This window comes from Canis lupus, chromosome 16, assembly GCF_048164855.1.
Source record: "Canis lupus baileyi chromosome 16, mCanLup2.hap1, whole genome shotgun sequence".
NCBI classification, from domain to species: Eukaryota; Metazoa; Chordata; class Mammalia; order Carnivora; family Canidae; genus Canis; species Canis lupus.
Window position 1 is genome coordinate 17,218,525 of NC_132853.1, and position 13,243 is coordinate 17,231,767.

The 13,243-nt window shown below is 37.4% G+C and overlaps 1 protein-coding gene across 4 annotated transcripts in view; it reads left to right on the forward strand.

Moving 5' to 3' along the window:
* Nucleotides 1-13,243, forward strand: part of SSH2 (slingshot protein phosphatase 2) — a 239,208-nt gene that overhangs the window by 46,778 nt on the left and 179,187 nt on the right. For 3 of the 4 annotated variants that reach the window (XR_012008569.1, XR_012008570.1, XM_072779190.1), the window contains exon 2: nucleotides 11,955-12,035. The exons of the other annotated variant lie outside the window; for it this stretch is intronic. Coding sequence is in view for 1 of the 3 variants with exons in the window: in XM_072779190.1 (XP_072635291.1) it covers nucleotides 11,955-12,035 (81 nt within the window). In the remaining 2 variants the exon portion in view is untranslated. The remainder of the gene's footprint in view (nucleotides 1-11,954; nucleotides 12,036-13,243) is intronic. 4 annotated transcript variants of the gene reach the window in all.

A 13,243-nucleotide genomic window follows, 5' to 3' on the forward strand; every position in this document is an offset into this window, starting at 1 on the left:
TCCCCTCAGATACTTTTAATAGTTGGTATAACTGTTTCTCCAAAGAAACAGGGAGCGAATTTTCTGGGAAGATTATACTTGAGGTTTACAGCCCTTTAGCTCCTTCTGAGCAGCTTCTCTCATCATAGTCCAGGCAATTAATTAGAATGCAAAAATGACCCTTCTGCAGTAAGAAGAGATCTTGTGGTCAAAATAGGAAACTAATTACAAGTCAAGATCATCACTTACTTTACTCCCAGCTCAGCTTGTTAGTCCTTAATTTTAAGTGTCTCTAGCTTTCCTTGCTAATCAGCCTGGATTCCTCCTATGGTGCTAGAGCTCAGTCTCTCAGTTCTCTTACTTATTAAAGAAGGAATCAAGCTCTTTACTTACTGAGAAACAGGTCTAATCTTTGATTTTAAGTAAAAACTGTTCTTTCACAATCATCTGAAACCTGACTTGGTCATGTCTCAGGACTCTATCTCAGTAACAGCAATCTTTCTGCACTTGTCTTTCTTTCCTGGCACACATACCCAGACAGTTGTCCAAGGGAGACTTTTCTCTGCTTTCTTTTTCAGTGTCTTCTTGTTTTCTGAATTCTTCCAGTTTCTCTAAAATAGCTGTCTCTTTGCTCTTCAAACCTGTGTTCCCCAAAGGAATAACAGAGCTTCACTTCTTTGCACACTCTACAGAAGCATACAGTGGTCATATTACATGGTATACGCATTATCGTCTCTAAAACCCTGTTTCCTTTCATAGCCCAGGTTCCAAACCAAGCTGCACACAAAAAATTTTAAAGGTATTTGCATGGCAGGGGTTGGGGGTCTTTAATGGCTGTGTTTAAACCACAGGTAGCTCTCATATATTAGTCTGAGGAGGGAAATAAGGAATTGGAAGTCTAAGGTTTTAATGACCATAAAGATAATATGTAGGATGATTTACCAAAATAAATGGAGGTCAACGAGAATTGTATGCTTTCAGCGCACATTAAACTTTTATATCTCCTTGCTTTGCTAGCCTGCTGTCAGCTCATGAAGTTGACAGAACATTCTTTTTTAGTTCCTACACAGAAAGGAGGGAACTAAGCCGCTAACTTGTTAATAGCAGAAGCCCAACTCCAAATGGAAAATAATAGATTGTTTGGTTTGCCTAAGGTGAGACAAATAGATAATCTCTCTATGGATTGTATATCAGTTTTGAGCCGTTTAATTAGCAACTAGAGACATAAATCCAAGTTTTGTATTTTGAGATTCCAGATCTAGAAGTTCTGAGTTGCTATTTTATTTTCTTTTTGTGAGATTTCAGTGAGGGTTGACCATCTACTACTGGCTTCTTTGCTTTTTCATGTGTTTATGAACTTGCTAGCTACTTGTTTATTAATTTGTTCTTCTGTGGATGATTGCTTTTCAGAATCCTCTTTGGTACCTTAGTTACCTATGTAGGCATTCATTAAATACAGGCAATGCCTCTTTATGTAAATTGAATAATCTATGTATATATATATGACTGCTTTTAGATCTCACTGACAATTCACCAGTTTCCTTTTGTTGGTTTTGCTTTAAAGAGCTAGTCTAGGACTGATATGATTGCACCATTGTGGTTCTAAAGCAGTGATTTATACAATGTTATCTGTAGATGTAGATCAGAATCACTTGTAGAACTTGTTAAAAACACATTTCTGGGCCCTACCCCCAGATTTTCTGATTTGGTAGATCCAGGGTGGAGCCTAAGAATTTGCATTTCTAACAAGTTCCCAGATGATGCTGTTGCTGGTGATGTGGGACTACACTTTAAGAATCACTCCTTAAGGTTTTTCTCCTATTTCAGAAACATGCCTTTGTAGGACAGATGGTTATATCAAAAAAAGAGAAGGAAAAACCCCAAACCTCAAGATGACAGGATTTGGTGGGCTTTTAAAAAAAATACTCAAATAATATGTGTGAGAGTGTGAATTTTATTACAAGTAATGTATTTAATTAGGATCTGAGATACTATCATAAGTGAACATTCATACTATCATAAGTGAACATTCAAAGAATTAAAAAGTAAAGTCTCCCAATCTACAACTACTCTTCTATCAAATCACTATGTTGTATACTTTAAACTAATAAAATGTTATCTATCAGTTATATCTCAATAAAATGTGGAGAACTTCTAAATCTTATCACTGTTTTTTGAGATAAAAGACTTAGAAGGGGGAGATAATAAAAGAGTAGGATGTTGGTATCTAGGAGATTTCAGTTAAAATCTTTGTTCTGCCACTTACAGTTAATGAATGATTTTGTAGTGTATAATTTTTACAAGATTTAGTATTAAATATTTTTTTTCAAAGATTTATTTATTTATTCAGAGAGATAGAGAGAGAGGCAGAGACACAGGCAGAGGGAGAAGCAGGCTCCACGCAGGGAGCCCGACGTGGGACTCGATCCGGGTCTCCAGGATCACACCTCGGGCTGCAGGCGGCGCCAAACCGCTGCGCCATTGGGGCTGCCCAGTATTAAATATTTTAGTATTAAATCAGAAATGCTCTGATTATCGTAACTGTCCATAGAAGCTAGTCTCTTTTGTTGCTTTCCTGCACTGCCATCCTTAGCATGTTGCCTTTTGGTTTTGAGCCTCTTCTTTCAAGGTCACAAAATAGCTGTCACAGCTATAGACCTCATATCTTTGCACCACTGCAGCCAAAGGCAGAGAAAAGGCAGAGTTTTTGTCATTATTTTTCTCAATTCTCCTTTATCAGGGTTGGAAATCTTTCCCTCGAGCAGACTTGCCCTTAGGTCCCCTTGACTAGGATTAGAATTAATTAATTAATTAATTAATTAATTAATTTAGATTATTTATTTATTTATTCATAGAGACAGAGAGAGAGAGAGGCAGAGACACAGGCAGAGGGAGAAGCAGGCACCATGCAGAGAGCCGGGTCTCCAGGATCACGCCCTAGGCTGCAGGCTGCACTAAACCACTGTGCCACGAAGGCTGCCCAGGATTAGAATATGTAACTGTGCTGGCCTGCTTGAAGGCTAAAAAGGCAGGTATATGGCTTTTCAGCTTCAGTGGTGGGACTAGTAGGTATGTGAGAGAGTTGAGAGATGACTTTTGGTAGACAACAGGGAGAATCTACTAAAGGGAGCTAAGACTATGATTCTTAAAGATTAGAGACAATTCTAGGCAATTTCTCATTAGGCAGAATTGTGTGTTTTTGGGCAGGGGTTGGCAACCTTTTTCTGTTAAGAGCCTGGTAGTAAATATTTTCGGTCTTGCTGGTCACAAATGGTCTCTGTTGCATTTCTTCCTTTAAAAAAACAAAACAAAACAAAACAAAACAAAAAACCCTTCAAAAATGTGAAAACCATTCTTAGTTTGCTGGCCATATGATAATAGGCTATAGTTTGCCAACCCTGCCAAGGCAATGAAGGCTTAAAGGAGAGGAAGGTGAGTGAGGCTGAAATCATCATTTTGAAGCTTCCTGAAATTCTGGGATTTGAGTGATCTGTGAAGGATGGATAAGATTTATACTGAGAAATCCTATTGCTTTTGAAGGGAGCACTGAGTGGGGAAACATGCCTGTGATGCTTACTGTAAAATAGCTACATGGTACATGCAAGGAGTGAAAAGCAACAATACCTCTGTAGGTGAGATGGACTAAATTGCAAGCCAAAGTTAGGGAGTACTGAGATATGAGTACCTGGACTCAGTCAGCCACTGACAAGCCAACCTTCTAAGTAGCTCTGAGAAATAAAGATTCCCTTTTGGCTTAAAGCCTCCATGCTAACTTGGAGCCTAATGGAGGCAGTGTCTTGTGTAACAGTTGGCCCTTCAGTAGGAGCTGTTGCTACTATGACTAATTAAAGGACAAACATCATGTGTTTGGAAAGACGATTGGTCTCTTAACCATAGCTATACACAAAGACTACAACTCATCTTCAATTTGTGTTATTGTTATTGACAACAGGGAAGAATTGCCCTGAATATTTATTGAATGCTTAACGTGTGCCAGGCCCTAAAGATACAAGTTGAAAAACTCACACTCTAGAGGAAGGAAAACAATATATATAGAAATAATTATGGTAGAGTGAGGTAAGGGTTAGAAAATATATGTACAAGGAACTGTGGATGCCAAGAAGGAACTACCAATTCATCCGGATTTAAACTTTCTAGGTGACTAATTATTGCTGTCCTTCAATGGCCATAGATTATATCCTTAATACTAGCCAATTGTCTTGCAGATCTGTACCATTGATTACAAAGAGGCCTGTGTGTGAGATATTGTGGTTGAATGAAATCCAAACAGTCATCCAGAAAAGGCAATTTCAAACATTCTGCTGCTGCTACTAAGCTTTTAGGATCCGCTTTATGTGCAAAGTATATAGCTGTAATGTTATTTGTGCTTCCCACTATACTGGTATGAATATTGGGTTCTATAAAACAATTCTTTTCACCAGTAAAACTTGCAGAAAAGAAGATTCTGTGGTAGGCAGTATCATGCTCCCCTCTCCCAAAGAGTCCTCATCTTAATCAGCTATGAATCTGGAAATATGTTACATGGTGAGGAGGAAATTAAGGTTGCAGACAGAATTAAGGTTTCCAATTAGATGACTTTAAAATAGGCAGATTATTCTGGATTGTTGGAATAGGGGGCGATGTAATTACCAGGGCCTTTGAAGGTGAAAGAGGGAGACAGAGAAGAGGTTAGATTGATAAAATAATGGGAAAGATTCAACCCATCTTTGCTGACTTTAAAGATGGAGGAAGGGAGCCACAAGTCAGGGGAATGCAGGTGGCCTCTAGTTGCTGGAAAAGGCATGGAAACAGATTCCCCTGTATTAGTTTGTCAGGGCTGCCAAAACAAGTATCATAGACTAGTGGCTTAAACCACAGAAACTAATTTTCTCACAGTTCTGGCTAGAATTCATGGTGTTGGCAGGGTTGATAGTTTTACCTGAGATCTCTCTCCTTAGGTGGTAGATGTCTGTCTTATCTCTGTCTTCACATGGGCTTTCCTTTCTGTGTTACCATGTCCTGATTTCCTCCTCTTATAAGGACACCAGTCATATTGTATTAGGACCTACTCTAATAAACCCTATTTTAATTTAATTACCTTTCTAAAGACCATATCTCCAGATACAGTCACATTATAAAGTCCTAGGGATTATTTGGGGGAGGGGGCACATTTCAATCTGTAAAACTCCCCTAGATCCTCCAGAAGGACTATGGATCTGCCACCACTTTGATTTTAGGACTCCTGACCTCTAGACTACAAAGATAATAAATTTGCGTCATTTAAGCTGTCAAGCTTGTCGTTACAGCAAATTAGAAAATGAATACAATTACAAGTAATCTGAACCTATTAATAGGAGGCTGATTAACTGAATTGTGGAACATCTATACAATGGACTAACTGATCAAAAATACTGAAATAGGTATCTATTGACCAGTGAATAGATAAACAAAATGTGGTGTGTGTATATATACAGTGAAATATTATTCAGCCTTAAAAGGGAAAGAATTCTGACACATACTACAACATAGATGAACCTTAAAGACATACTAAGTGAAATAAGCCAGTCACAAAAAGACAAATACTCTATAATATCACTTATATGAAGTATTTATTTATTAAAAGATTTTATTTATTTACTCATGAGAGCCACAGAGAGAGGCAGAGACATAGAGGGAGAAGCAGGCTACCTGGGGGAAGCCTCATGTGGGACTCAACCCCAGGACCCTGGGATCACTCCTTGAGCCAAAGGCAGATAGATGCTCAACCACTGAGCCACCCAGGTGCCCCTGAAGTATTGAGAGTAATCAAAATGATAGAAAACAGAATAGCCATTGCCAGGGGGATATAGTGGGGAGGATGAGTTTTTTAATGGACATGGAATTTTAGTTTTGCAAGATGAAAAAGTTCTGGAGATTGGTTGAACGACAATGTGAATATACTTAATACTAATGAACTCTATACATAAAAATGGTTAAGGTGGTAAATTTTGTGTTATGTTATTTTAAAACAGTGAAACAAAAATAGATTTAAAAGATAATGACAGAAAAATAGGTATGGTGTGTCATTGTATATTTTGAGAAAAAAGGATATACATATATCCTTGTATGTACACATAATATCTCTGAAAAGATACCCGAGAAACTCACATAGTGATTACTTCTAGGAATTGGGTTGTGGAGAATTAGGAGGTGGGAGGATAGGGATGGGAGGAAAATTTAAATACTCCTTTACACCTTCTGAATTTTGTTTGCAATATGCATATATTATATATTGAAATCATGGTTTTTACCAAATTCATAAACACAGAGAACAGATTGGTGGCTGCCAGAGGTGGGGGAAGTGTGGCAAGATGGGTAAAAGGAGTCAGAAGGCACAAACTTTCAGTTATAAAAATAAGTCATAGGAATGTGAAGGAAGGAAGGGAGTTTTTAAATGTGTAACTTGGGGTTAGGGACTACAGAGAGAAAATTGTCTCACTTAGGTCATCATTAGGCTGTGAAGTCACTTTGTCAAGCCAGCTACATGTATGTGTCAGGATAAATAATACCTACCTCTTGTCTTGGCCTTTTAAGGGTTAAACGCTCTTAGTCCCAAAGTGTTCACCAGGCTTTAAGGTACACACATATTTTATGGTATGGTGTCTAATAGTATATTTTCTAAATCTCTAGTTTTGTTTTTTTTTTTTAAAGAACTACTGTAGTGTGTTCACTTAGAACTCCCCAAAGAAGTTGGAGAAGAAAATATAAAAGATAAAAGAAATGTAATAGTGTTTTCTGCTTCTTAAAATCACATAAACTGTAACAAGAATAGAATAAAAGACTCTTAAGAGTAGCAAAAGGTTTTGACTCTTGTGGGATTATTTCTTAAGACTTCTGCTTGCAAATTGTTAGGTAACTGCACTACTTAGATTTTAACACTCTTCAAAACATCCTCCTTAGGACATGAGTCCTTGCATCATACATTCCATATAAAAATTGCAACATTTTATTACTATAATTGTTGCTTAGAAGCTGTTCTGGATTGAGATTTCTTGTTATATATGGATGTGTTTACTACCAACAATCTTCGCCTCTGTTTTTCTCCAAACAATACTTAGCCAAAGGAACATATTTTCACAGAGCCATATCCTTATTTTTATAGTTTTTGCATCTCCATAAAAAACAAAAACAATTCTGGAACCTACTCAGTTATCTTTCCCTTTTTGTTTAGAGTTTTACTGTATTTAATTCAGCACCCAGAAAATTACTTAGTAGGGGTACAATAAATTGTAACAAATGACTCATTGTGAGCTCAACACTTCAGGGTTATATAGGGAATGCAAGTTGTCTCTATTTAGAATTGAAACACTTATAATTTTATAGGAGCAAAATTTCCCTAGATAGCAAAAGTTCCTTTGAAAGAGAATTTAATGCAATTTTGTAAGCTTTTTACATGTAGTATGGAGATTATTATTGCTATCATATTATTATTAGCAACAGCAGCAGCAACAGTAGAACATTAGTAGCTAAGTCATGCTAAGTGCTCTTCCTATGTAATCTCTCATGCAATCTTTCCATTGACCCTATTTAGGTAGATGCTATTGTTGTGCCAATATTTATGAATGAGGAAATTGAGCTCAGAGAGATTAAGTAATCAACATCACATGGTTAATAGGTGGCAGAACTATGATATGAACTCAATTAAGAAATGTGTGGGAAATATCAGAAAGGGAGACAGAATGTAAAGACTGCTAACTCTGGGAAACGAACTAGGGGTGGTAGAAGGGGAGGAGGGCGGGGGGTGGGAGTGAATGGGTGACGGGCACTGGGGGTTATTCTGTATGTTAGTAAATTGAACACCAATAAAAAATAAATTAAAAAAAATTAGTTAAGATTTGAACTTGGCACTTCTAATGCAAAAAACATGAGTTTGACTTTATCCTCTTCAAAATTCCTACTGAAATGACCAAAAGGACATTTAAAAAGGGAGGAAGGAAGGAAAGAAAGAAGGAAGGGAAAGAGGGAAAAGAAAGGAGAATTGGTATCTGCAGTACCAAGTGGGGATGATCACCATCCTCATGCTAGAAAAACACTGGAGGTTTTTGTTCAATATGAAATTCAGGCAAGGCCAAGTTGGGGTAAGGGCCTACCAACTTGAGTACTGTGTATATATGAAAGCCCACCTAAAGAGTGAGTAAAGGAAGCATCTTTTATTCATAGTGTACTGAAAGTGTTAATTTTATCAAATACTTTTTTAGCATCAATATATTTAGATAATCCTATAGTTTTCTCATTTGACTTAATGTGCTGAATTATATTAATAGAATTCCTAAATATTCATTCGTTCATTAATAGAATTCCTTAATATACATTCATAGTTATAAAGTATGGCAGTTCACTCTGCAGAACCCAGGAACAACTCAACTCAGGGACTGGAATTACCAAGTACCCCAGAAAGCAGAGGAAAAAACTTGAAATATCCTTTGTCTTCCTTTAGGATTAGAATTAATTTGGAACTAAGTATGTTGTTTGCAAGTAAATACTTGTTCTGTGAACCAGTTATTTCTAATGCAACCAGTATATTTAAATTGATACTTTGTATCTTAACGAATTAAATTGCAATTAATAAGTCTGCAGTAAAGTCTTAAAATAACTTTAGGAGTGCAAGTTGTTACAGGACCTCTTTCTTGAAGCTATTTTATTTTTTTTTTATTTTTTTTTCTTGAAGCTATTTTTTTTTTTTTAAAGATTTTATTTATTTATTCATGATAGTCACAGAGAGAGAGAGAGAGAGAGAGGCAGAGACACAGGCAGAGGGAGAAGCGGGCTCCATGCACCGGGAGCCCGACGTGGGATTTGATCCCGGGTCTCCAGGATCGCGCCCTGGGCCAAAGGCAGGCGCCAAACCGCTGCGCCACCCAGGGATCCCGTCTTGAAGCTATTTTAAAGAGCTCAGGTAAACATGCTGAAATATTTACAAGAATGAAAACTTTAAACTCTTAACTAGTGTAATTTGGATTAATTGTATACTCTGTGGCAGTGACAAGCTACTTTTGATATGCTTAACATTACCTATGTTATCATCTGTTGTGATATGAGTATTTGGGAGAATTGAAAGCAGTTTTGATCTCTACCTTATTCCTTCAGATCCTTTGTGTGTGTGGTTTTTTTTTTTTTTTTTTTTAATGCCTTTAGCCTTTCTAATATGACTTTAGAAGTCTTCAAGTATGTTGTAGTCTGATTTTTAAAAAATACAAATGGGGGATCCCTGGGTGGCGCAGCAGTTTGGCGCCTGCCTTTGGCCCAGGGTGCTATCCCGGAGACCCGGGATCGAATCCCACGTCGGGCTCCCGGTGCATGGAGCCTGCTTCTCCCTCTGCCTGTGTCTCTGCCTCTCTCTCTCTCTGTAACTATCATAAATAAATAAAAATTAAAAAAAATATTAAAACCACCATTAAAAAAAAATACAAATGGGAGGTATATGTTCTTATTTTTTCCCGGGGTGGGTGTCTTGGTTAAGGGTCCAGCTCTTGATTTTGGCTCTGGTCATGATCTCAGGGTTATGAGATTACATATAACACCAGTGCTCATCACATCCAGTGCCCTCCTTAATGCCCATCACCCAGCCATCCCCCCCTTAAAATAAATAAATCTTTTTTTAAAAGTTCTTATTCCCCCCCCTCCAAAATGCAAGGGAGTAAGAATAAATAAATAAAAACAGATTAAAAAAATTAGAAAGAGAAAGTAAAAACAAATGTATTTGCAGGATTTAAAAAGTGATTTAACTATTTGGTTGTTTCTGTTTTATTTTATAAAAGAGGAAGAGAGAGGGATAATGGAGATGAGATTTGGTTGTAATAAGGAAAACTAAAGTAAGCAAAGGATCAAGGTAGGAAAAAAGAAAGAAGGAAATAAACCAGGAAAAGGCAGTTACCAGGAATAATAACAATGAACTTTACTTTCATTTATTTCCACTCTAAAACTCTTAATCTCGGGATCCCTGGGTGGCGCAGCGGTTTAGCGCCTGCCTTTGGCCCAGGGCGTGATCCTGGAGATCCGGGATCGAATCCCACGTCAGGCTCCCGGTGCATGGAGCCTGCTTCTCTCTCTGCCTGTGTCTCTGCCTCTCTCTCTCTCACTGTGTGCCTATCATAAATAAATAAAAATTAAAAAAAAAAAAAACTCTTAATCTCTGCGGGTATTCAGTGGGTTGAAACATAGTTTCAGCTTTGAAAAATCAAAGAGTCAACTAGGTTAGCCACAGAGTAGTTAAATGTGATTAAATTTCAGCCAGTAGTAGTGAGAAGTTTTTTTGTCATTTATTTAAAAACTTTATTGAGGTATAATTGATTTAAAAAACTACACATAGTTAATATATACAATTTGATGAGTTTGGACATACACACCTGTGAAACCATCATTGTAACATCACCAAATCTATCACCTCCAAAAGTTTCCTTGTGCCTCTTTGCAATTTTTTGTTGTTTGTTTTGTGGTAAGATCATTTAACCTGAGATCTGCTCTCCTAACAAAAATTTTAAAAGCACAATAGAGTATTATACTATGTGGTACAGTGGATCTCTATAACTTTTTCATCTTACAATCTGAAACTTTATACCTATTAAACAAAAATTCTCTATTTACTCCTCACCTTGTCCCTCCGGCAACCAGCATTCTACTCTCTGCTACTGTGAGTTTGATTATTTTGGATACCTCAAATATATGGAATCATGTAGTTTTCATCTTTCTATAACTGGCTTATTTCACTTAGGACTTCCTGTTTTTCAGGCTGAATAATAGAGAGAGAGAACGCTATAATATAGATAGATAGGGGGGATCCCTGGGTGGCTCAGTGGTTTCGCGCCTGCCTTTGGCCCAGGGCGCGATCCTGGAGTTCCTGGGATCGAGTCCCGCATCGGGCTCCTGGCATGGAGCTTGCTTCTCCCTCTGCCTGTCTCTCTCTCTCTCTCTGTCTGTCTATCATAAGTAAAAATAAATCTTTAAAATATAGATAGATAGATAGATAGATAGATAGATAGATAGATAGATAGATACGTATATTATATCTGGACCTCTAGGTTGATTCTGTTATCTTGGCTGTTGTAAATAATGCTGCAATGAACATGAGAGTGCAGACATCTTTTCCAGATCCTGATCTTAGTTCTTTTGGATTTATACCCAGAAGTGGGATTGCTGGATAATATGATAATGGGAAGTTTTGATGACATAGCATCTACATCTCTATGTAGGGAAAGCTCAGTTTCCAGCAGCTGTTACTCAAACAGCAAACATTTGGATGGAACTTAATGGGTCAGAGTTGGAGCTTTTTTTCTCCTCTTTTGTGGTGGTGTTATTCATAAGGGAAAAATAGTCTTGTGTTACCAGCTAATTGTTTCACTCCTTTGTCTCGTTTTCCGTATCTATCTTCTAGACAGATTCTGAAAAAGAGATTGGATAGTGGAAGAAAGGTTTTAAATTATTTTCTGGCATCTGTCAGGGGGACTTGGGTAGGGCATATCTTTTGGCTGTTCTTATAAACACTTGTTAGCAGAGGGCTAATGAGGCTAGTAGTTAGATACCCCAATCATGTCCTATGCTATATTCTAAAGCCTGACTCTAAACAATCATATCAAATATGTACCTTTGGATATGAGGATAAATAAACACAAACCTACCCCATTCCGAGAAGTGTCCAGAGTGTATACCATGTCCTCTATCTCCATGTCCTCCATGGGGTGACCAGAAAACGGACACCCCATTGCCCAAATTGGAAACCATAGAAAATGCTTCAAGCTAATCAAACATTCCTCAATCAGTTTTCTAGTCACCTAACCAATCAACTCGTTGGCTTTATTCTCTCCAAAATAGACATCATTAATCAGAATTGCACCTTCTCACCTATGAGCTAACATGATTCAGTGATTTCTGCTGGCTTTTCCCTCATGCCTATGGCCCCATTCATTTGGATCTCTGAAATGATGTTGTTTATATTACAGAGCTCTCATTTGGAAGACAGTGAATCAGCAGTGTTACTTTGCCGTGAATGTGAAGAATCAGATATCTTTAGTGGTTCCAATGTACGTAGGTATATGTTTTATACAGCCTTTGGTATTTCAAGTGAAAGCTTTTTAGATGAATCTAGCTCTTAAATGCAACTGAAATAGCACCTATTATTTCATCTATTTGGTGTCACTCAGCCAAATATATAGTCTGTGAAATCAAATAAGTGACTTAGAATGAGTATATATATAGTATGGTATATATGTATGCATAGTAATCTCCACTCAAGGTGTATCTATAAAGTAGAAAGATATTGTATCCTGGAACTTTGAGTAAGTTCTCCCTCAACAAAGGATGATTGTTTTGTGGGTTTTTACATTTTTAAATTGTCAATAGTTTCCCTTTCCCCATGGCAATTGCTTGGTATTAGTGCTGTCACTGGACCTTTATACCCCACATACATAAACCTAACACATCCTGGTTGTTGATAATGTTAAGCTATACAATATTATAATTACTGGGTCATTTCAAATGTGGATCTATCTAACTACATTTCATGAGATGTTATAGATTTTATTTATCTGGCCTGATCCCCAACATAATTGCTTGATTATTGCAAATTACCTGTGCAATCAGGCTGAAATTAGAGGACTTAAACTGACTTTTTTTTTAAGGTTTTATTTATTTATTTGAGAAGAAGAGAGAGAGCACAAGGGGGGAGGGCAGAGGGAGAAGGAAGAACAGGCTCCTTGCTCAGCAGGGAGCTTGATGCCAGGATGCTAGGATCAAGACCTGAGCTGAAGGTAGACGCTCAATCCACTGAGCCACTCAGGTGCCCTTAAATTGACTTTTAACAAATGTAAATCTCTTCCAACAGGATAACTACCTTTGCTAGCCATGGCTAAAACTAGGTTCTACAAACCTTGATGATAAAATCTGGATTCTGTCTGTTTCAGGATGTTTACTGTACACAGTAGGCATTTTATAAATATTGTTAAAGTTTCACCAGTGGAAACTTTATTTCTCGAAGTGAGCTGTGCCTCTTAAGTATATCACCATAGTACTGCCTACTTGTAGACTGTCTTCTTTACTTCACCTTCATTGCACAAAGAAGGTGATCACTATTTCAGGACCTCATTCAACTATTACATTGACTTATCTGGTTGCACTTCATTCAGCATTGATGATGAATGTGGAATGGCAGGAAGTTAATTATTGTGACTCACTCACTAATAGCTAGAGCTGTACTCATTTCCTAGTGTTTGAAAACATTAACTGAGGAATT